The sequence below is a fragment of the Colias croceus genome, chromosome 21 (assembly GCF_905220415.1).
Source record: "Colias croceus chromosome 21, ilColCroc2.1".
In the NCBI taxonomy this organism is placed as follows: domain Eukaryota; kingdom Metazoa; phylum Arthropoda; class Insecta; order Lepidoptera; family Pieridae; genus Colias; species Colias croceus.
The window spans coordinates 5,374,285-5,399,379 of record NC_059557.1 but is presented as its reverse complement, the minus strand read 5'-3'; the positions used below and the strand labels follow the sequence as shown (position 1 = coordinate 5,399,379).

Sequence of the window (25,095 nt, the reverse complement as noted above, 5' to 3'; positions counted from 1 at the left end):
GATTGTATTTGTACATTACTAAATTGTATATCTTATTCTATTTGATTGTTCACTTTATTGGATTAAAAAAATAATCAGATTATATATTTTACAAAATGTTGAGTGATATATTTACCTGAGTCTTTTTGAGATGGTAATGATTTCTTGCCGTCCAAAGATTCCATGTTGAAATTTCCGGAATTTTCCATGACAAGCGAAGACACGAGGCTCGGTGGAGACATGCGCATTAGCGATTCACCACTCTGGTACATATTTAGACTTCCCCTTTCGTTCATCATATTTGTTAGACCCCTGAATAAGAAAAATAATAAATAATGATCTTATATGAACTTCTATACTTTAACAGTAAGCAATGATTATATCGGCAAATGTTTATGTAAAACGTAAAATTACAGATTTTCCCAAATATATAAAGTCAAATGGAATTATTCTCAACTAGCTGTGCCCTGCGGTTTTACCCGCATTGCTCCACTCCTGTTGGTCTTAACGTGATGAAGCCTATAACCTTCCTCGACAAACTGGGCTATCTAACACCGAAATAATTTTTCAAATCAGACCAGTAGTTCCTGAGATTAGCGCGTTCAAACAAACAAAAACAAGAGTTTGTTTGCTTAGCTTCAGCTTTATAATTATATATATAGATTTGTTTTGAGTGAGTATTAGTTTTGGAGTCTTTGTTGTTACATAATATGGCAATTATCGAAAGTGTGGTCACATTATCGATATATTGTATCACGCTTAGTCATCCTGAGTAATAGCCAGAAAGTCTACCAATACTTCTTTTATTTTGGCTTTCAATCTATTTAGAAAGTTATCTTGTTCAGGAATAACATACTATTGAGTTTTTTGTTTAGAATTTCACTTTATTATAACGATCGGTAAAGATTGTTTTTAACTTGATAAAACATCAATAAATCCTGCAAATTCTAAGAAACCTGTTCAATAATCTTGTATATATGCAAGTAATTAAATTGCTTGTATTTGCTGACCTCCTTAAAGATTTATACAGAGTGATGTGCACAAACTTCACAGCAAGCTGGTATTACAATAATGTAAACGAAATGAACTCATATACAATCAAATCAATATGTAAATGCATATTTTTTGGTTATATCACAGGATTTTTCTTTCGTATATTTTACCTAATTTCTAGTTAAAAACTAAGGTTTTAATTAATTTTTATATGCGCTTTCCGTTTATCGATTATGCTAAAATCTATATAAATTGCCATTGCCGAATTTTATTCACATCGAACTTTCAAAGGATGCATTAGCCGCACCCTGTATAAACTGCAATCAATTTACTAATCGAGAGGAAAACGTTAAAAACTCACTTATTGAATGTGTTAAAATTATTCATAGGTTGCGTGAAGTCCACCTTGATTGGCTTGAAGCGTGATTGGTCGGATAGCCGGTCTGGATCTGATGGCATGTCGAGCTCGTCTTCTAGCTGAAATGGTGAATAAAAAAACATGATTAAAGAAACAATTATACAATTATAGATATACAATAGTTATTGTTATCCATATTAATATTATAAATGCGAAAGTAACTATGTCTGTCTGTTACTCAATCACGCCTAAACTACTGAACCAATTTTCATGAAATTTGGTATGCAGATATTTTGATGCCCGAGAAAGGCTACTTTTTATCCCGAGAAAATGACGCAATCCCGGAAATCCCACGGGAACGGGAACTATACGGGTTTTTCTTTGACTGCGCGGGCGAAGCCGCGGGCGGTAAGCTAGTATAACATAAAATGAAGAAGATTTAATATATAATATATTAGGAGGCAATAATAACCTGAAAGTACATCTTTATTCAGTTTAGAATATCACTATAGTAATCTAAAGACAATAATCACATTTTTTCGTGATTTCAATAACTAGGGTAAATATGAGTACTTTTAACATATTGTTAATTTCTATATGTTTTATGTCAGTCACACAAACAAAAGAGCCTGTTTGAGATCCTTGGATGAGAAGTCACGGTCTGATAAGTCATGTTATAGTCTTTTTAGTCTGTATGTACAATAATACGTAATAGAACACGTCTACATAAATAATAATATTTAAATATAACAATTAATAAGCGCTTTTTTTAAAACGCGACTTTCTGCATAAGTATTAAATTTTTAAGGAATACGTTAACATTATCAATATCCCTTGATAAGAAATTAGAATTTATTTGAAGTGTGACTTATTAAATTATGTTTGGTTGCCGATAATATTGTGGTTAAAACAAACAACATAAATATAATAGTGTTTAATTCGTACCGCAAATAAATTAACAGCTGTTTAAATATCTATGCATCGATTATTAAAATAATACCTAATGTGTACTGACAATATAATTAGATTATAAAATTACATTAAATTTTCAATTTACATTGCCACAGATAATATAAATTACTAAAAAAATAAAAAAAAATCACAACACGTTTTCTTCCGGTATATTTGTATTCATAGTTTTTTAATCACAATTATAGCTTCAATTTATATAATATGTACATAGTTTTTTAATCTCAATTATAGCTTCAATTTTGTTCACTGTAACATGATAACCATCTGTGAATGTATTGAAAACGAAAGTTAATTTCAGTCACGAGACATGCGTTTCGTATTTTATGTAACTAAATTGTAATTGTTGAACGAATTCTATTCCATTCATTGATTGATGTAGAATGTAGATTATTAGGCGTTAAACGAAATAAAGAAATAGAAAAGATTTCAATTTGTGTATTTTGTAAGTAAGCCTTTCCCAAAACATACAAATGCATATTAATTTTATAGTAATAATTAGTACAATTACTGTCGAAGTATTTAAATGTCGAAAATATAAATTCTGGCAACAACATCCTTGTAATAATAACGAATTATTGCAAAAATCATACGCAAATACTACCTATGTAGGTATATCAATTATCAAGATATCATTCATATTACATACGCATTACCCCATTTTAAACATTATCACATATTGATAATCATATAATCACGTCATACTCCATTTATACGCCGAAATATCTACATAATCTACGCATATAATACAGTTGCAACGGAGACAAATTAGCATAATCACAAGATAATTTTACCGTCTTACGCGAAGTGACGCAAAACAAAATATTGACTAGCTGGTTGGCGTCCGAAACGGTCTCAAACATTCATAGATCAGGGCTGTGCAAATCATCTTAAATTTATTATTAGTGATGATGATTAATATTATGAGTAAATATGGATGACATGTACCTATCGGGAAATCTTTTGGTAATGCGATGGGGAATTTAATAAATTAATGGAACACAATACCCAAGCTAACTAATTCACGACTAGAATGAGGACTTGTAGATAATAACGGGCATGTACAAAATAATATAATCCGATATTAGTTATTTTATATATACATACATTTTTCTATAATAGTGTTGTATATTTTTCTCTTAATAGCAGAGACTTGGACAACCCTACCTAATGTTTGAGTTCAATCACCATTATTTGCTTCACTATACCTTGTTTATTTATAGCAATTACAATAACCTTTAACGATAACACTTCCGTATTGAATACGCCATCAATGTATCACGAACATTGAAAGTAAATATGAGTTGGAACTGTGCTTGGAACATTGACTTAAACCGCACTTAACTAAATAATAATTGCCCTTTAAAATATAAAATAACCTCTTTTAAAACAAATGAAGAACTTGTAAATACGTCTCTAAATACTGCTCTCATTCAAGTATTACACTTTTACCGTATGTGAATTAGGCGAATAATTTTGTGACTTCTCTAAAGCAAATAGAAAAATAATTGCTACGTTTTGAATCTCACGAGTGCACTTGAAAAAGCGTGTCGTGATGAAAGGTCAAGCTTCAAACAGAATAAGAAATACATTTCACGAAACTTTATGATAACTGGAATCATTTAAATTCTCTTTGAACACGAAGAAAATTCTCGTTCATATTTCAGACTAGATAACATTACCAGACATATAATGTACGTAAACGTATTGATGGATAAAATTTGCAGTTCTAGACAGAATTTAAAATAAATCAAAAGGCTTTCAAATAAAAAAAAGAACCATCAAAATCGAAACCCAGTCGAAAGTCCTGAGGTAACAGACCCAAAAAAATACATTTGAAGTGGGTACCTCCCTCCTACTTTTTAAGTCGGTTAAAAATATTCATATTAATTCAAAATCTTAAAACAATTAGCATCACAGCTAAGCCTAAATGTAGATCGAGTGCACCCACCTGCAATGTCCTAGATGTTATAAATAGTCTGAATAGATATCGCAAATATACGCAATGGAATAGATTAGTGAGGGCCAAATATAAATGTAAATGCCTAAAATGAAACGAATAAGGCAAGAAGAAAAAATGGATAATTGCATAAGATCTTTCCTAAACTTTTGAGTTAGATTTAAAACAAAAAAATTCAATTTGGTTTAGGCAAATTCAGGGCAAGATAAACATGAAGCTTTTAATTGCAAAGAAGACTATATAAGCTGTATGTGCATTGTGCATTATACTCATAATATACTGTATGTGCAATAAACTTACAATTTCGCTGCCAATTTCCTGTGCATTTTTTTATATGCATACAGCATAGCAATGTAAAGAATATATTGTAGCAACAAAATATTTCACTGCCAAATTGCAAAATTGTTACAAATTTAATTTTAAATACAAATTAAATTAAAAATAATTTAACTAGAACATGTATTATTATAACTACTTTATTTTTAAAAACATATTAATATTATATTTATTTTATTCCGAGCTAATACAGACAAAATTGTAATTAATTAAAAAATTTCCTGACAGATGCAATAATAAGACAAGAAGCATCAACTTACAAGGGTAATTAGGAAAATTAAAGTTTTTCACGATAACGGCTTTCTCAAGTTACGGAGGTGTTAATTTCCAGGAGTAATTACTTACTTTCAAATGGAAATAGGAAATTCAAATGGATAAAGTATAAGAACTTACAGAAAGTACCTACATTCTAGAATCTTGAATTAAGTACAGGTAAAGGTAACAGGTAAATGTTTGTTTTAGTTTACACATAAAACAAAGATTTAATCGTTATCCTACATTATCTATGCAGTGATCGCCTACACCCAAAGGAGGTAGCTATAAAAAGACCAGCCGAGTGTAACGGTTACCTATAAAGTATAGAAACATAGACACAGACCAATCGAGCGTAACATTTACGCGAGAGGACTTAAGAAACCATATGATGTGTTTATGTCATCGGTGTAATTAAAGGTATTTAGCTTCTTGTCATTAAGATATTAATACGTTTGCTTGAGTTGTTAGAACAGGTGGGTTGGGAAAGAAATAAACGCAACGCCTTAGAGTTCTATAACATCTGGGAAGATAAAGAAATTGGCATACTTTAAGGTTTATATAGTCGTATAAATATAAAAAAGTAATTATGCATTGTGTCGTTTAAAGACAGTTTATACAACTCGCCTCTTTTTAATTTAGTTTGATGTTTTTCTGTGGCCTGATTTCATAATCTTAAGAGTCTGTCTTTCGTTTCCGCGATAGTCTAGCAATAAAGAGGTCTAAAATCCGTCCATATAATCTCTGTAATAGCGATTTATTCGGGACAGTCTACTATGTATAGTATCGTAAGTATGGAATGGGTCTACAATCAATTTCATTAAGTCACCCATAACAGCACCACTCGCGATATTATATGCAAATGTACTGATTTCATTAAAGGAAAGTTGTGAATAAATCAAACTCTTCAAATAAATAGATTCATAGTCAATTGCATTGTAATTAACTACAATAAGCGATCGTTCTTTATTTAGCAGCAAGCTTATTAGATTTACAAACCTAGCAAGGCTCTGAGGTCCGCGGATCCGATTGAGTTAGATAGGGAAGACAAATAACTCGTTTTTATCTGTTCCTGTTTGCATTAGACCATATCTTTACTACATTACATCGTACGTAGTTCTAATAAATGTGAATCGTGGATATCCTATTGTTTAACTTCTACTAAAACTATCAGTGAATAGAAAGTTTTACATCATCACTATTAGCTCGAGATGAATAAATATCAAGGAAAAAAACGTTAGCTGCTTCATATTATCAAGCTATGTCTCGTGCCGTGCCATGTAATGTCACGTGAAGTCGTTCCATGTAGCGTCAAGTAAAATTAATAATAGCATGCCAAGCCTTAATATAACTTCTTATCTCACCTGCGGATCATCATCAGGCGCTTGACTTCGCCGCTTCATAGCAAACTCCTTGACCACGTGACTGTTATCCGTATTGACATCTACATTGAATGTCTTCAATCTCAACATTGGACTGATCGGACCTAAGGGGTTGCTGTACTTGTTGTACGTGAGGTATTTGGTCTGATTCATATTGTTGGTCTGGTTCATATTATTAGTCTGGTTCATATTATTGGTCTGGTTGAGGGAATGGTGCGGTGAAATGGACGGTGGATTCGATGTCACTTCTACTATGCTCTGTATGCTTGGTCGCTGCGGCCGCCGTTTTGGCCTCACGTAGGTTCGCGAGTCAAATTTGTGCCTGTCTGGCGTTGCAATGTCGTCCGCTTCCACATCTGTAAAAAAATTTATGTTATTTTTCTGACAGTAATATATGTTGCTTTGTAATATTTCAAGAGAGAGTATGTTTTGAAAGAGAAATTTATTTCATAGGGCGTCAGAATCTATGTCTTCTGCTGTTACCATCAGTTAATTTTAATATTCGTAGACATTTTAAAATTAGCCTAAAATAAACTATTCCGCTGATTTTGTAATTTATAGGATGTATGCATCATCGTATGCCTCTTATCGCCGTCTATTTATAATATTAACATATACAAGGATATGCACTCACTGCTGTATTCAAGTTCGTGTAGAGTATGTGTTATAAGAATACTATCGTAAATGAACAGATACATTATTGTATTGCATTTTAGCATACGTTCATGTCCTAACAAAAATATTAGTACTTTTACCAGTTTCATTGCTTAACTAAGATTGAAGGTACATTTCGTTGTACAAATGTTCGTACCTATTTATCATTTTAGACTCTTTGTTAACATTGTGACATGTGACCAATTTTATCATATAGGATATAATTGACTTTTCCCTTTTTCCCGATTATCCCGTAACCATTGTCAGGATATCGACAATCTGCTTTAATAAATGCACAACGATTGCACTAAGTTAGTCATGAAACTAACGTTACACATAGCCTGTTATCTATTTCTCATTATAGAACACCTTCACTAATCATGTTTTCCTATCGCTGACCTAATCATAATATAATTATGTATCCTATAACTTGTTCATAGACGTATGACTATGCATTGTTTGATAATAGCTAGACACTAGTCTATTACAAACGCAGTGGCATCCTTATATGCTATTGCTAACAATTATTCTCACAATAAGAACGTTTATCAGGAAATCCTGTTCCGAGTTTTGTCTTGACGATGTAACGTATTAATTGCCTGATCGACGTAGGTTATTGCAAGTGACAACTAAATATTTATATATAGATGGCGGCGGAAGATAACTGCACGAAGGGTGAACGCACCCATTAAACCTACCTCCAACGAGCATGCAATTAAGGCACAGATTTGTACCTAAAACCCAGATTATAAGACTTAATTTCGTGTGAAGATTACTCTATAGAGGTGCAAATCATACGGTGTGATAGCTATAAAGCTTAATTGACATGAACGCTGATTAACTGGATCCGTGTTAAGAGATTAAGAAGACAATCATTAAATGTAACATCATACGGTATTGTTCAATTCATGATCGAAGATAATTTCCATATAGATATAAAACAAGTTTTTTGTATTAATTTATGATAAATAAAATTAATTTATAGGTGTCACAGATTACATTAATTTAAGTAGCTAATCCGACCAAAAAAAGAAAATTCGATTTAAACACAGCGCCTATCCACATAAGAACATGGCGACATCCAAATTTAGAACTGTACACTCCATAAAAAATGTAGACCAACATGCATCGACCACAAATTGCGATCGGAACTCCTTATGAAGTTTATGATTTGACAAGCATCACGTTCGTTGGTCTAGTAAACGAGCCAAGAAACGAGCTATCGAATTGCGGGAAATAGACATTATGTAATGTTTTATGGACTTTCGTTTGCAATTGGCAAAACTTTACACGAAATTCAAGTATATGAGATGATGACTTATCTCTATGATGCTAAGTATATCTACACGCTAAAATAGCCTAGAAATAACTCTATGGACATAATTTCTATGGATTTCCTTGCTGATTTTTCTCAGTAGAATCGACATTCCGAATCGAATCAAGAAATTCATAAAGCGTTGCAATAGTTTACAGAATTCAAAATGGTAACTTTTAAAAGGTACATTGTAGGTACTTTTACCCTACCATATCTTTGCTATGACAAACCCTCTATAGGAGAAGAAATTGACTGCCATAACTGGAACAATGCTTATAGCATCTAGACCTGTTGAAAACCACTTGTAAACCGATACGTATAGAAAGTGAAATTAGTCATGTCGTATGCTAAACTCTACGTGGGCCAACTAATACGTAGGTGATCAACATTTGTATTCAACGTTTCGAGCAGCACCAATTTAATCTAATACGGTATGAAAGGAGTCCTTTGAAATTTTATTTTCGAATTATGTAGTTCATTTTATTTTTTGTTCAATTTCATACCTGTTTATATTTTAAAAAAGTGCAAGTCGTATTACTTTACAACCATAGAAATATAGTGGAACAAATGGCTCCTGGAAATGGCTACACATATTTTCTTTAAAAAGCTACGATTCTTATTGTTCCTAATTATTATAACAAAAATTCGGGGTTCAGTAAAATTATAATAAAAAGATCGTGTTTTTCACTCGTTACAGTTCCCACGCTCGTAGATTTGAATAATTGGATAATACTTAAATATAACTGTATCAATTCTATCAACGATTGAAATACTACTCAAATAAATTGATACCGTTATACTTTACTATAAATAAATCTCATTGTTAGTTCCACCTGCAAACTAAATTATATTTTATAGGTTTCCATTTAGGTATATACTTTGTAACTAGTTGTTTTACAATGTATAGTTTTCATATAAAAACTTATAAAGCATTTCTATAGCCCAACACAATGCAATCGATCATATTTATTGACGGCGTACTCCTATATGAGCCATCAGCCATGCCATCACACATTCGGTCAAGCGCGAAGGTCGTTGGTCGCAGATAAATCTACAAACAATCTCTTGTAGCTAAACGTTTGTCAATGTACCGTAACGGTTTAGTGGGTCGAGATTCGAGATTTGGTGTGGGCTTTTGCGAGAAATTGGATTACGTGCAGAACAATGACAGTTAATTACCTAAATGGAATCGTTGAGAAAAACATTCAATTGAGAAAAACCGCTTCTGCACGACGTTTAGCCAAATTAGAATAACGTGCATCCAACTCTTCAGGGTAATTACTAATTAGAGACAATTGTTTCGTCGTACGAAATGTTGAAAAGACAGCAAATTTCTTGGTCTGACCGTGACCTCACTGGTCAGTAGGTATTCGAGAGCAAAATTAGAATGAAAGGTTCGTTTTAAATATGCTGAATTTAACAGTTATGAGACGGATGAGATAAAAATTGACAAACAAGACAAGCAAGTGTCTGTCTTCCTAAATAAATAATCTTATATCTTACAAAGGATGAGTAGATGCCTGATAAGCCGATTTCACATATCCTTGTATTGATGAACATTTGCTAAAGTCGCAAAATATACGGAAGAACTGTTAGTTTTAACGACCTTTCACGTGTATCAAACTAGGCGCTAGATATCAAGATTTTGTTGCCGAATTCTTGCTTTAAAAAGCCTGTCGTGTCGTTTAAAAACATCTCGTATTGTCGTGTGCACAATTGTTTTATGGCTACGGAGCAAAACATCTTAAAACTAGGTATGCGATCAAACAATAGCAAAACCGGATGCATATAAGAATAATTCTTGTAGGAATCATATTCTTGAGAAAACACCCGTACAACCGGTTCATTTCCTCGCAGCTTCCTACATCTTTTTGCCTTCAACGCGTGTGATTACGAAAATAAGCTCTTAATCAAACGTAATTTCTACCGTATTGTGGGTATTAATTTTAAGAGCATCTAACAAATATATCAGTAAATTTACAAGGTCGGAATAAGATTAGAAAATACATAATGGTGGTTCTCTATGTGAAAAAATTAATAACAGTCGACATTAAACAACGAACATAGAAATTTCCGGGATGTTATTAGACTTAAATTGCACGAATACGATACGTAGAAATCGCAAAGGTAACACATAAAAAGAAAACTCCTTTGACTCAGCCTTTTGTGTGAGTCACAAAATAATAAAACATAGCACCTACACAAGTTCGTAAACGTTCATTTATTTTGCAATTTATTTGTAAAACCTTTGCATTATAAAATATAAGTTACACTACGGCCTACGAAATATAAAGTTACAAAAATGTACAAGTGATAACTGCGTTAAAAACAACCGACTTCAAACTTGCACTTGCAAAAATGCCCATAAAATAAAAACTACTGGGCCTATCCGAATAAAATTTTTATGGGACCAATTCGACACCATCCCGCATCGAACAAAAAAAGAATCACGTAAATCGGTTCAGAAACCTCGGAGTAATCGGTGTACATACATAAAAAAAAACATACCGGCCGAATTGATAACCTCCTCCTTTTTTTGAAGTCGGTTAAAAATAGTTCTAGGACATGAAGTGATATTAAAAAACTATTTGTGATTATAATATGTATTCATGGGGATATGAAAAAATGAGACCAAGCATTAAATGCACATTGGCTCAATTGGAAGATTGCGATGGCATTGAAATCATATAGATTTATTTGAAGTAATGTTAATTCGCATGTTAAATAGTATCAAAGTAAGAAAAGTAATGGTTAGTTATTTATACAAGTTGCAGGGTTATATTTAACTACTTAGCTAGATTTACACTTCACAGTTCATACTTTATGAGTATAATTTTATTTATTTTGCTAACACTTGCTTGAAAATGCAGCTGCAGTTATAAAAAATAAAATTTAAATTAGTATTATAACTTCCTTTTTAGATGATTTTAATTTTTATTCTGTCCTAGTTTCAATTTAAATTGAACATGTAATACAAACTTAAATTCAATAACAATTAAGATATATAAAATGATAACATTGCATGAACAATCATGGTAAATATTTTATCAATGCTTATCAGTCATTGTACGTTAATTATGTTAATTCCGTCATATATGTAGTAAATGCATCCGCATGTATATACAAAATTTGGAAAATTTTTGATGGATTGTTAATTACACTGTCTTTTGGCAAATATAAATCAGAGCGAAATGTTGCAATAATCTATATTAATATTATAAAGTTGAAGAGTTTGTTTGTTTGAACGCGCTATTCTCAGAAACTGGGTCCAAGTTGTAAAATTAATTTCATGTTAGGTATCCGCATACATGGCGATATACTGTCAACGCCCTTTGCCCCAGTGGGGCCTTAGGATATTAAGTTAGTAAATAGATAACAAATTTATTGAGGAAGGCTGTATTATATCATCACGCTAAGACTAACAGGAGCGGAGCAATGCGGGTAAAACCACAGGGCACAGCTAGTGATCCATATCAATTACTATTTATATTTGATATTAATTTTTCATAGTTTGCTTAATTTTAGATAAACAATATTGTAAGTTATCACTTAAAGTTGCAATTCAACACTTTATGATACGCTGAAACTTGATTCCCGTTTCTAACTATATTCAATATGAATAGGTATATACCTAGACTAGATTGTAATTCTATATTGCATTAACTTCTCAAATTACTGGTGCAATACATTACTTTGAGTGCAATATGGAAAAATAATTTTAATTCTCGTAAAGAATAAATGGACAGTAAATAAATTAATTTATATAATATATAGGTATATTTTTAATAAATTAACAGAGAAAACATTTTAATTATCATTTTAGACTGTTTCAAACATGTATTTCAATTAATATGTAAAATTATCCAATCCATTTATAAATCTTATTTAATTTTGTATTATTCAAGAATTAACGAAAAGAATCAATATATCCTACTATTGTCATAAAACCAAAATTGATGAAAGTATGTCTCTTTCACACAAAATGGCTGATCTGATTTTAGTGATATTCAGCAGAGGGATAGATAACCATTTACTCTAGATTAGTATTGAAAATATCTTTGTACCATTTGAGTTATACAGTGGGCTTAGTTCATATGAATAAGAAATAAACAAGTTCTTAGTAAATCCTATTAGAAATTAATATTACTTACTCTTAAGCACATTATCCAATATAGCATATAATTCTTTCTCCGTATTCAGATATTCTTCATCTTCATTGACTGGCCAATCACAAGATAATTTCAATTCTATTATATCTACTTTCTGACCAGAGTCTTCTGGCAATGTGCACAACCTAATAAAATAAAAATCGAATATTCATAAAATATATAAAATTTACAAAGAAAACACTACACATCCTATGACTGCTGGTGTATTTATTACATTCAGGTGAAATTGAAGCCAAAAGTATAGGTAGATAATCCCAATAAGAGATCGCTGTCTTAGCGATAAGACCGCCTGTTGTGCTCAACTGTGTCTCTTTCTTTTGTATATTTGCTTTTGTAATTTTTATGTCCTGGTGCACAATAAATTATTTTTGTTTTTTGTTTGTTTAAGAGGGATTACAGGTTCATAAACAATTGGACATATAAAAAATATTTATTGATAAATTTGTATGAGGATTTAGAAAAGATAAACAAGATTAATGGTTGTTTAATAACTATAAAAATATTTCAAGGCGTGTCACTTTAATAATTTAAATTGTTTTCGGTAATAACTACTATTAATTTACAAACTATTTCAAATAACAAAAAATAACGTAAAAATATAAACAGGTGTAGACATGTCACTCAAGTTTTTTTGCTGGTTATGTAGTTATGTACTAGATCTTGGGAATGTGGCTTAGGCATAATAATTTTGGTATATTTTTTACAAAAATATACAACTTACCATGTCTGTTCATCAGAAAAATCAAACGATTCCACGTCAATCAGATCAAAATCGATCATATCTTTGTTTATATTTTGATCAATCTGATTCATAATACCAAAAAAGTGAAAACATTAATTTGGCACTTTTCACAAATCACAATATATGAAATTTACACAAAAGCTACATTTACTACTATCAATAACGAATAAATATAGAAAAAAATTGGGTAATAATATCAGAATCAATCAGACAAGTTTAGTTTGGAATTTGACATATTACCGAAGTGCCAAAAAAATGACGATACAACGGTAAATTCCATAGACTATAATTGAAAAGAGTTGATCAATTTTTATTTAAAGTGCGATTTTAATCAATTAATAATTTTTGTCGTAAATTCTAATAATATTTTTTATAATGTGTGTTTATTTTTTAATTAAATAAATTTCTCTCTATAAAATACTGTTGATGTCTATGGTACGATATTGACGTGCAAATAGCAACACTTGCTGTGTTCAACTGTCAAAAATTCTTTCTCTTGTCTACGGACACGTCGTGAGCACGTTGTGAGTGGAATTTACGTGCAATTTACAAAAATGTCGGCGCATTTAAATTGGATGATCATCCGAAACAACAACGCTTTCCTAGTGAAAAAGCGTAACATCAAGAAACCTTTCAGTAAGGAGCCCAACAATGTGACTAACCTTAACGCCTTCAGATTCAATGGTCTGATCCACAAGAAAGCCGTCGGCGTGGTTGAGAATGAAACCCCCGTCAGGAAGGGATTCACAATTGTGTACAAGAAGGCCAGAGCGACCAACAAGCCTGCCAAGAACCTCGTCAAGCGCCAATTCAAAGCTGGCGCTAGAAGATCGCTTTTCAAGGTAAAGAAGCTAATGAAAGCCAACAACTACCGCAAAGACCTTTGCAAAGCTACTCTTCGACGTGCCTCAGCGATCCTGCGTTCCCAGCGGCCCATTAAGACGAAGAAACCTAAAGCCGCAGCTGCTAAGGCAGAATAAGTTTTGTAAATAAGTCCAATAAAAAGTAAAAAACCTAAACAGATTTTTATTTCAGGTTAACCTCTTAATTCTATCATTTGATATTTCAAAGCACACTAATATAAATAAGTGATTTCATAATAATTATAATTTATAACAGTATATTACATATATTGTGAGAGATCAAAGAACATAATATTTTTGTTGGTTTGCTTTCTTAAATTCTTTTTTTTATCAATTGGTTATTAAAAATTATACTCTTCAAAGTCAGTAAAACTGCTAGTTGAATGGCAAATTGCAAAAAATAATTTGAAAGTGGCAAGTTTGTTCCATCGTAGACCATATTTAGCTTACCATCAGGTGAGATTGTGGTCAAGTGCTTCCCATTGACATAGCTTCAATATAATTCAACATTCTATTTCAAATATGGCATTCCATGTGGTAGGTATTTATTTATTAATTTTTTGTTTGTGGTGGTGCTCTTCAATGAAAAACAAAACATCTAGACAACTTATTTATTGAAAACAAATCTTGATCTGTAATAAACCAGCATATTCGTGCAAATATGTATATATTTTAAAGTACAAATTTTGCAATTTACACAGTGTAACCTCACACATGATTCTTAGTTTTGTAATACATATAAACCTAAATAAATGCTTATTATAAAATTAGTATAATTACACATTACTTTAATTCATTTCCGGAAATGAACAATTTATAGGTACATCGTCTTCAATACATGTTATGGATTTCACATAATATAAAATAATACAATACTTATAATTTGTAAAGGTTTATAAACAAGACACCAATATACATACCTAGTAGTTTTTACACAGACAATTAGCATTGTCAGTTTAAAAAGTAGATTCGACACCTTTATAGGCGCTTAAAACAATAATTGCTTAATTAACTTGAAATTTGAATGCAATTCATAAAATAATAATACAGGTGCTATTCTTAGATAGGAGTTGGTATAAACATTTTGTTTGTTTTACAGTTTTTATTAATTTATGTATCTCTCTATCAGAAGTTAATATAACAAAAAAGAAATTGCTAAAAAATAAATTTAAAAGGTCTATTTTATTGACTGATAAAAATATCTATGTTAGAAAATAAAAGCATAGTCGCAGTCGCAGCACGTCTTCAATAATTTGGCCACCATATATGATAATTTAATAAATTTAGCTATATGATAAAGATTCACTCTTTATTAGTTGAGTCTGTATTAGTTTCAATCATAATTACAAATACTACATTAAATACAAATGTAATTCCAAATCATATCTAAGAAAGACAAGCAAAATCACATGAGAATAACACTGGATTCAATTTCTAGTACAGTTTAAGATTATTCAAAACACTCAGTTTAACATATCTTTTCTGGAATATAACAGTTACAATTACTTTAAAATTAAACTAAGTCATAATACCTCACTTACTATAGCTTGACCGCAACCGCTGTATACTTAGGTATGTGCGGGGCGAGGCGGGGGAGAGTACCGACTGTTCCGTTTCTTTGATTCTTTCTAACTTCTCACTCGTGCTCTTTCTTATAAGTCGCGGCACGTAAGTCTAGCGGTGACCTTCAATGTTTTACGGCAAGTTCGCCTTTATTTCGTTCAAATAGATCCCCTCCACTTCAAGGTGAGCGCTAAACTTACGCGCCGTGAGTTATACCCGGTCCCCGCCTCACCGCACATACCTAGGGCGCGGTGCAGTGCGGTCAAACTATAGGTAAGAATACTAAAAAAAATGTGATTAGAAGTGGTTAAAAAGCTTCAGGTACAAAATACACAATACACATGGAAATAAAGGCACAAACATTTATCCTACTGTCTTAAAGGCACAATACTCAAATATTTCGTATTCCATTATAATGATTATAATAAAAAAACACATCAAACATTTATGCCATTTACATAATATTACAATTATACTCAGAACAATTTTTAGTTGATCTGAGCAATTACATTAATTTATTTTAAAACCATTTAACACCATAAATTGATGCAGATTGAACATCGTTAAACTCTTGCAATAGTATTCATGTGCAGACAATATTTTTCTTCACGAAATTGATCAACAAAACTATTTAGTTACTTAGTAGTGATAAGTGTTCATCGAAGTTAACATTACATTCTAAACTTATGCCTTACAATTATTACTGACTGTGCACAAATACAAATATCACGTCTAAAAGCTCGTTTAATGCTTTAAACATTAGACTATTTATTTATAATACATTTTATTAAAATTCCTTTTATCTTTTCTAAACACATAATCTACATAGGCACATTTAATAAAAAAAAAAACATTTGGTAGCGCCAAAAATAATACATACTATAAATTTAAGAAGTAATGAAAATCATTATTTAAATTATGTATTATGTAATACTTTAATTGTGTTATTATTTTTGGTGCCACCAATATAAGAAGCTTAAGATAGGCAGTACATTTAATTAGAATGTAGTGGTATTGTCAAAGTATAAGAGCTTAAAAAATATTAGTAATAATACTGTGATAGGCATTAGTGTGTAATTATGAAGTATTTTAGAGTAGAGATGGAGGTAGCAATGCATTAAATCTCACTTATTTTTAATAGATTGAATAAGACAAAACTGAGATCAAATTAATTGTTTCAAAAAAGTCAGAATAAACACCAATAGGTACTATTTTATTTTAAAATTGTAAACGGCTACTCCTCAGTGGCGCTTTAACTTCTCTTTCACTTTCACGCATAAACATCTCGCTTGCTCGCCGTCTGGTCTAACATTTATAATATAAAATTTAAGCAAAATACTTATTTGCCTTAAAAAAAAAAGCTTTACACCACATAACACGAGATTTTTGCCACGAATACATAAATAAAAGGCGTCTAAAAAAGGACTTACGCGTACGTGTTACTTCCGAGCGTGAGAGCTTGCCTAGCTGTATACAAGTCAGGCAAATGCCCGACTTTCGTATTACCAGGAGACAATACAACATATCTATATCTTAACAACATATTCGCAAATCAAAAATTTTGAATTTCAGATTTCAATTTAATGGACAGGATAACTTTTTCGAATTATCATTTATACAATGTGTTCTCTAGTGTTTTAAAGTATATTTCGCCTTAAAAAATAAATAAAAAATTCAATACTACCTACTTCTACAATGTTTAGTTTATAATTAAAATTGAAAAATGCTTTTTAATATTTGGTCGTAATAAATCATTTTAATAATTGACGTTATTTAAAATGATGTGTTTAAAATTCATATGTTAAGTTCATTTTTTTAAATGGTGAGAATAATGTATTGTATATTTAAATTCGCATATTTAGTGCTAAAAGTGTATAATATTATCATGTCTTAAGTTGTCGTAAAATTCTTTTATTTAATTATTTTAATTTCTAAATTTTATTGTGCGTTTAAAACAAACCTAATTTATAAATAATACTAATAAAAAGAGAATGACTAGTGCAACGAACATTGTACAAAACATTTCATTACCTAATTACTAATTTAAAATAAATGCAAAAAATAATAATAATTATAATCTAATTAAATATTTTGTGACATGGCAAGAAATCAGGCTTGCTAGTTGCTCAATGGCTAAATATCTGTAAAATAATTGTTGAAATACCTACAAATAATAAATAAACCTACATTACACACATATTTTATCCAATTATCTATACATAATATTATACGAAATTAAATAATATATTCTAGGAGGTAGCAACGTTGACAAGTGAGCATTTTAGTATAGTTGGTTCTTTGATATGCTGTTCCTCTTGCTATTTCGGTTACAGTCCGGGCTGTCTGGCTGGCCGCAGTGGTTGCGTTTATTAGTGCGCATCTTATCTGCACAGGAAAATATCCTTAATTTAAAGTCATTTTTTAACGCGTAATTTTTAATCTTTTGCCTTTAGATAGATCCATTAGACATAAATTTTTTATTGCAAGACGTTTTTTTCGTTGTTAAATAGGTGCCAGACGCAATTTTTATTTCAAAATAATTAAAATATCATCGAAATAAGTGAAATTCCATCAACATGAGTCCCAGTGAAGGATAAGTAATCACTGTGTTACTTATACTATATATAATATTCATTTTACTATTTACAGTTTTTTTGCAACAATCTACCATATCGCCTCCTTTTTCCCAACGAACCTCAAATAGGACGTTAATGTAAACTTGATAAAAACCAAATTTCATCAAGAAATTAAAGACTTTTTAACGGATTTTAAACGCGATTTATTCATTGTATTATTTTCCCAAGTCTTTAATTTCAAAATGTATAATACTCGCGTAAAATCAAACACTAGAAAATACAAATATCATCAAATTCATATTTATACCCAAAAGTGTAATAAATATGAAACCATCTATTAAAAATATTAGTTTACTAATTATTCAATATAAGTATTAAAAAAGGATAATATAATATAAATAATAAAGTTATTACTTACCTTTTAAGCGGACTCATGTTTATGTAATTTCACTTATTTCGATGACATTTTAGTTATTTTGAAATAAAAATTGCGTATGGCACCTATTTTACAACGAAAAAAACGTCTTGCAATAAAAAAATTATGTCTGATGGATCTATCTAAAGGCAAAAGATTAAAAATTACGCGTCAAAAAATGACTTTAAATTAAGGATATTTTCCTGTGCAGATTAGATGCGCACTAATAAACGCAACCACTGCGGCCAGCCAGACAGCCCGGACTCTAACCGAAATAGCAAGAGAAACAGTATATCAAAAACCCAACTATACTAAAATGACTTTTTTTTAAACGTTGCTAGCTCCCGTACTAATAGAATAACTACATAAGTATGCATTGAATTAATGTTACCAGTGTATGAAATATGTCACATACATATAATATATGAATAATTATTATAAATTCATAACGTTTAAATTATTATGACTTTTGGACCATGATTATCTATCTACATTCAAATAACTATAAATATTACATTCGATCTTTACGTCGATAAACAGTGTTCACAACACAATAATGGATCAAAGCACCAAAGTAAATTAAATAGTGTGCGTTTAAAACAATTTATATCATGATTATGTATATGATAAGTACCAATTTCATTCACAATATTTTAAATATATGTTTTTGTATACCAATAACAAAAAAAATGTGGAATGCAAATAACTATGCTAAATAAATTAATACCTAATGGTTAATATTTCACTTGGATCTTTTTATATTACGAAATTAATATTAAACTCCACCCCTATTTATAATAATTTTGTAATTTAATAAGAAATATTGAATTATTATTTTAACAAATATTTTGAGGTTATGTTAATGCGTCATACTTTTTTTTCTACTTAAAGTGACAAATAATATAAATACCTTGTTACTATCATGAATTATTCATTGCAATTCATATATAAAATACTCCAAGTGAAGATCAACTAAACTAATTGTAAAGTGCTCTATTCTACACACCAATTCCTTCAACAAACATTTATTCACATGCCAATTTGCTATCAAACGAACTGAGCGCTATACCAAACGCTTGTAAAGCACACAATGGATATCTGAAATCCATAGTAAACACATCCTCTGATATCCTACCAAATTGCATGACAACATAATCTGGTTCCGAATCGTGTACAATTTGGAAGTTCTTCACACTTGCCTGGGTTACTCTGCCGTGGAAGTTGAGCACGTATGACTGTGTTTCATCGTTCCATACTGGTGTTTTATTGTGTAATACGACGATATCATCGAAATTTTGGCTTTTCCATCGCTCCAAGAGTGTTTCGCTGTCATCTTGCGGTGCGATGGTGACGCGCTGTCGGTCTGGCGTCATTCCCGGTAATATGACCGTCATTTTTCTCGGTCCTTTGAAGCCAAGTACATTTGTGTCCTGTAAATTGTTTTCCTCACATAAGTATAAAAACTTAATAAGTTAAGTATAAGACTTTGTACAATGCAAAACATATTTTAACTGCATATATATTTTGTAAGATTTTTGTGACAATCACTAAATTTAAACAATCCTAAAATTCACACACCCTAATATGTAAAAAACATAACCTTTTTTACTTTTATATTTCTAAGTCAGATGCACTTACATAAACAACATTGTATTTTCTAGTGTTCGATTTTACGCGAGTATTATACATTTACAACGTTATTTTAAACAGCAGAACAACATACAATTTTTGCAATGCTTACATAAACCACAGCAGCAAGCTCATGCCTAGTTGGATCTCTAGAACTCTTTCGCCACGCCTTCCCACTATCGTACACTGTGAAAGCAGTTCCCAATAGATTGGACCTCAGCTTTCCCGCAAAGCTGTCAGCTTGGCGAGTTAATTCTGTTGGATCTGTTGATATGAGGTAATTCGACGTGGTCGACTTCTTTCGTTTGCGACCTGGAATATAGTTAGGTTTTTTCTGTAATAACTAAATAATAAAATTGAGTTTGTTTCTTTGCTAGTGTGTGCTAATATCAGGAACTGCAGGTCCGTTTTGAAAAATTCTTGGAGTGTTCGATTATTTTAGGTATTTATCATGGAAGCGATAGTCTATATATAAAAAGCTATAGTCTATTTCACGCTAAGACCAGTAGCAGCGGAGAAATGCGCGTAAATTCATTACACACAGGCACAGCTAGTCAATGAATAATACAGATAAAATGTTGATATACTTAATTTTTCTTGAAAAGCAGTGTTATGCGTCTCACCTGCTAACAAAAACACTTTCTTGCCGTAGTCCTTTTCGAGATGCAAGAAGTATGTAGGATACAATCCTCTATCCATCCCCTTCCTGTCGCGTGCGATACGACACTTGTACAACGTGCCATGCTTTGCCGGAGTCGTTACAAATGTCTCCACTGCACCTTCGACAGATCCTTCAATTTCTGCAGTCTAGAATAAAAAAACAATTTATTTATATATTATGTAGTTCAAATTTTTGTAATTAAGATTATGGATAAATACATACTGATAATTTTTGACTTAAACTTTACCTTTACTCATTAACTTGATTGTAATGTAAAGACACAAATATTGGTACGGATTAAATTCCACCTTGTCATTATAACAAAGCATAATTATATTGGTAAAAGGAAAGCCACATTAACATACCATTGCTTTTGTATTAATACAATACATTGTGGACTTGCAATATTCATAATTCATATACAACATTGTGTTATTTGAGCAATGCAATTATTAAAAATTTAATTATAAAAGGTGTCTGAGTCTGATATCAAATTTTAGATGGCAAAAGAAGAGAAGTATCTATTTTTTTATTCAATTACCTGGCTAGGCGACTCGTCACGTCGCGGCCGGCCCTGCATCGGTGCGACAGCCGCGTCCGCACAGATATCATCCACACTCGCGTCCCTGCCAACACTGCACACGGGAACACTCTCTCCTTCCTCCCCGCTGCCTGAGGTCACGTCATCACCCACCGTTAGCACTTCTATCTGGTTACCTAGTTCTGGAAGAAATTGTTTACGTTAAGATTTAATTTTATAAACAATTTTTCTGCCAAATCGTTTCTGGTTAGGATTTTTGTATAGTGACGTGCAATATTTAGTAAATTGAAACTTTTTTGCCTATTTAGTACAAATTGGTGTTTGTTATATGTGTGATATGCCCTATTACACCATAATACTAATTTAAAATCATTATCTTGTGTTAGCTTATGAAATAATTAATGTTATAAAAAAAACCTGTTACCTCCTTATTGTCTGATTGTCTATTTTGTATAATATTAGCGTTATATAACACAATGTCAGAGTTCATTCAATATAGACGCAATTGTTTTCAAATTCTACTTTGTTTTCAGAATGACTCAACAAAATCAATATTCTACATTAGTCATTCAACCACACAGACAATACTCATAACATTTTACTGATATGAATGCATATTATGTTCTGAGAAATAAGTGGATTATGTCATGAGATCAGAATTACCAAATCTTGTACAAAATAATGTTTATTCCCCGGGTGATGTCTATGGACCTATGGTCACATGTATTTTGGCATTCAAATATATTTCTAACTTAATTTGTTTTACAACAATAATGATTTATTTCATTTACAAAGTACCTTATAAAATTAAGATGCGACAGTTTTTCGGATGACTGAATGATTGATCAAATATATTAGATTGTCCTTATCTCTCCCAATTTCTTAACCGAGATAATATCAATATTGACTCAAGAAAAAATAAATTTCTTGACCAGATATGACATGGATGGTTGCTTCTATGGTCAACCTTGCTTACTGCTATTTATATAAATAATTTATTTGGGATATCTTACTAATATTAGAGAAATTGTAGATGACTATTTGTTACTCTTAAAAACAGTTTACGAAATTGTTATGACATTAATTGTTAAAGTTAAATTATAGTCTAGTATATAGGCTATTTTTATATCATGGAATCAAACAAGTGAAGCAACAGGAGCAAGATCGAATATTAGCAAGTATAGAATGTTAAATATAGCTTAACAACACGAAGTAACAACAAAACACAATGCAGCACACTAGTTTTAGTTTGAGGATTGTAATAATTATATAGAACTAACATGTTGAATATAAATAAAATATTACAAAAAATCATAGAAAAGCATTTTTTAAATTAAGAGACCGATGGCTATAACTTACCATCATATGTTGATATTCTATTGGTCTGCAGGGGTATAACTTGATCAGGGTTAACTGGAGACATAAGAAATTGCATCGGACCATCATAGCCTGTTATGAAAAAAATGAAATGCGTAACATAAAAAAAAATAATATGCGACAATCATGCATAAAACGGAAAATTGGAATGCACTCAGTAAGGAAGAGAAGGGTAAAATTTTATCGTATACCATGTAATTCTCTAGAGCGGCTTCCAGATATAGGGCGCTTCGCAGAACCGACTCTCAAATCATTTGCTTGAACCAAACCTGAGTTCTGTCTCTTCTGTTTCATCTTCTGCTCCATTATCTGCCGCTAAAATAAATTATTTAATGATTTTTAGAAACGTATAATGAAGGTTTTGATCTTAGAATTTGAATTATAAGAAAATAATTGTATTTTGGACTTACTTGCTGTTCGATTTTTTGATCGCGAATATTTGTCGAAGCCATTGTCTTGTATTGTATTTCACTCGCTGAATTTATTCAAATGATTATAATATTGTTGACTCAGTTCATGCATATATGAGTTATTCATAAAAACATTTTTTTTTTCAATTCAATTTATCTGTTTTTTGTTTATAAATCATCTTGCCTACCGTTGCTTGGAAATCGGTTGTCAATTTCATTTTTTTTTCTTTGTGAAACCGCAAATTGTACAGTGATATGGATACGAGACAATTTCGTCGCCGTTTTCGAACGACGCGACTACAAGGTAGTTTTCCAATTACAGCACTAGAGCGCATTATGCCGTATGCGGCATAATGCCTAACGTTGAATGTTTCAACTAGGTACAGCAAGCACAATCGAGCACTCTTAGGCCGCGTTTCCACCTGCAAGAAAACTTCCGCAAGAAATGTCCGACAGTCTGTCTGACAGCAACTTGCAAGTCTACTTGCAGGTTTAAACGTGGAATTAGGTAGTTTTCCAATTACAGAGTATAATAGAGCATAAAGCGACTCAGTGGCGCACAATGCCGAATTTAAAGGGGAAAAATTAAAATTCTGTCACTGAGTTGGCATCGATTGCACGCATCACGCGCATTAAGTGACACAGCACTAGAGCGCATTATGCGGCATAATGCTTAACGTTGAGTGTTCCAACTACAGCAACGCTTCGCACAATCGAGCACTCTTAAAAAGTAATGCGCGTGAATTGATGCGTGCAATCGATTTATCATTAATTGTTGGAAAAAAATTTAAAGCTTTCATTTCATTGTAGTTTTTTCGAAATAATCAAAGTTAATTCAAATTGTGTTAAAAAAATAAATATAAGTATGGATGAAGGTACAAACATTGAAAAAAAATGTTAATGAAATAATCAAAATCCAAATTACTTTTGAATTACTTAAAATAACCGTAAATAGTTTTTAACTAAACTTATTATGTATATCATTTTATTTACACAATATATGAGGTTATTGCTAACTCTATGAATATTTTTTTTTTACACTGAACTTAGCGCAACTTGCTGGTGCATTTCACGTTCCAATTAAGCATCAGCATAATTCGGCATTGTTTGCCACTGAGTCGCATTATGCTCTGTAATTGGAAAACAGCCTGTGTATGCCTTCTCCATTATGATTAAAATTTAGTACAACTATAATATAGAATCGTAGTACAAAAGCATCCAAAAGCATTGAGATACTATTACTATGTATGGAGAAGACACCGCCTACATCACGCCGACAGATAAATATGCCGTGTTTGGTATCATTTGAAAGCGCTTTACTTGTACATTTTGAATATGTATATATTACTAGCATTTGCTTGTGACTTTACCTGTATTCATGGGCTGATTGCATATAGGTAATTCACATCATTTCATTCATAGCTTCTTTATTAGTTCATCAATTTAACGGAGTCCATTCCACCTGACTCCGACTTTCCAAGGTGATAATTAAACACCCCGAGCTTCTTAATATTAATGTATATTTATATATTATTATCAAAATATAAAGCAAACATTTCGTTATATGGATTTTTTTCTTTTTCATATTTTTCCCCTTTGAACTAACGAAAATGTACGGCGCATGAAAAAATATTATCTATGCATAAAATACTTTAAAAATAAATTTATTTCGTGTTGTGTCAAATGACCCCCTGGAGTGGTGAAAGAGAGGGGATTGCAACTCTTGATTTTTTTCCCCTTGTCCCCATGATTTTTGTACGGCGTTGCGGAATAATGGATTAAAAGCAGTATTGAAATAGTATGACACAGATGCCGTACATGGTCAAATGACCAAATTTACCCCCGGTACCTCTCGGAAATTAAATAAAAATTCCGACTTTGTGGACCACCATTTTTGTACGGCACTGAGCAGTTTCTTATTATTTTTAATGGATCTATCGATGGTTAAGAA

General features: G+C 31.4%; 3 protein-coding genes across 8 annotated transcripts in view; 1 reads left to right on the top strand and 2 right to left on the bottom strand.

Moving 5' to 3' along the window:
• LOC123701209 (mucin-4-like) overlaps positions 1–13,371 on the bottom strand; it is a 30,881-nt gene extending 17,510 nt beyond the window's left edge. For all 4 annotated transcript variants that reach the window (XM_045648606.1, XM_045648607.1, XM_045648608.1 and 1 more), the window contains exons 1-5: positions 13,089–13,371; positions 12,350–12,492; positions 6,212–6,585; positions 1,334–1,449; positions 116–291 (exon numbers count right to left, since the gene is read on the bottom strand). In XM_045648606.1, coding sequence (XP_045504562.1) covers positions 116–291; positions 1,334–1,449; positions 6,212–6,585; positions 12,350–12,492; positions 13,089–13,180 — 901 coding nt within the window. In that variant the 5' untranslated portion in view covers positions 13,181–13,371. The remainder of the gene's footprint in view (positions 1–115; positions 292–1,333; positions 1,450–6,211; positions 6,586–12,349; positions 12,493–13,088) is intronic.
• A 206-nt stretch (positions 13,372–13,577) lies between these two features.
• Positions 13,578–14,128, top strand: LOC123701210 (60S ribosomal protein L28). The gene has a single exon (XM_045648610.1). It carries the CDS (start codon positions 13,664–13,666, stop codon positions 14,087–14,089), a length of 426 nt encoding a protein of 141 aa, XP_045504566.1. The 5' UTR covers positions 13,578–13,663; the 3' UTR covers positions 14,090–14,128.
• Positions 14,129–19,384: 5,256 nt separating this feature from the next.
• Positions 19,385–23,362, bottom strand: LOC123701469 (protein king tubby). 3 transcript variants are annotated; one of them, XM_045648959.1, is made up of 7 exons: positions 23,145–23,362; positions 22,926–23,049; positions 22,717–22,806; positions 21,358–21,539; positions 20,779–20,962; positions 20,268–20,467; positions 19,385–19,956 (listed from the first exon to the last, which is right to left on the bottom strand). In XM_045648959.1, the coding sequence occupies exons 1-7, from the start codon at positions 23,184–23,186 to the stop codon at positions 19,552–19,554; spliced, it is 1,227 nt and encodes a 408-aa protein (XP_045504915.1). In that variant the 5' UTR covers positions 23,187–23,362; the 3' UTR covers positions 19,385–19,551. The 3 variants fall into 3 exon arrangements, with proteins under 3 accessions (XP_045504915.1, XP_045504916.1, XP_045504917.1); XM_045648960.1 differs by having other exon boundaries at positions 22,717–22,770; XM_045648961.1 differs by lacking the exon at positions 22,717–22,806.
• Between the last annotated feature and the right edge of the window lie 1,733 nt (positions 23,363–25,095).

Excerpts from the sequence above, each read along its gene's own strand:
- LOC123701210 (XM_045648610.1), top strand. The coding sequence starts at position 13,664 with ATGTCGGCGCATTTAAATTGGATGATCATCCGAAACAACAACGCTTTC.
- LOC123701469 (XM_045648959.1), bottom strand. The coding sequence starts at position 23,186 with ATGGCTTCGACAAATATTCGCGATCAAAAAATCGAACAGCAA. Across the intron at positions 23,050-23,144 it reads ATCAAAAAATCGAACAGCAA|CGGCAGATAATGGAGCAGAA; the intron begins GTAAGTCCAAAA and ends AATTTATTTTAG. Across the intron at positions 20,468-20,778 it reads GAAAGTGTTTTTGTTAGCAG|GTCGCAAACGAAAGAAGTCG; the intron begins GTGAGACGCATA and ends ACTATATTCCAG.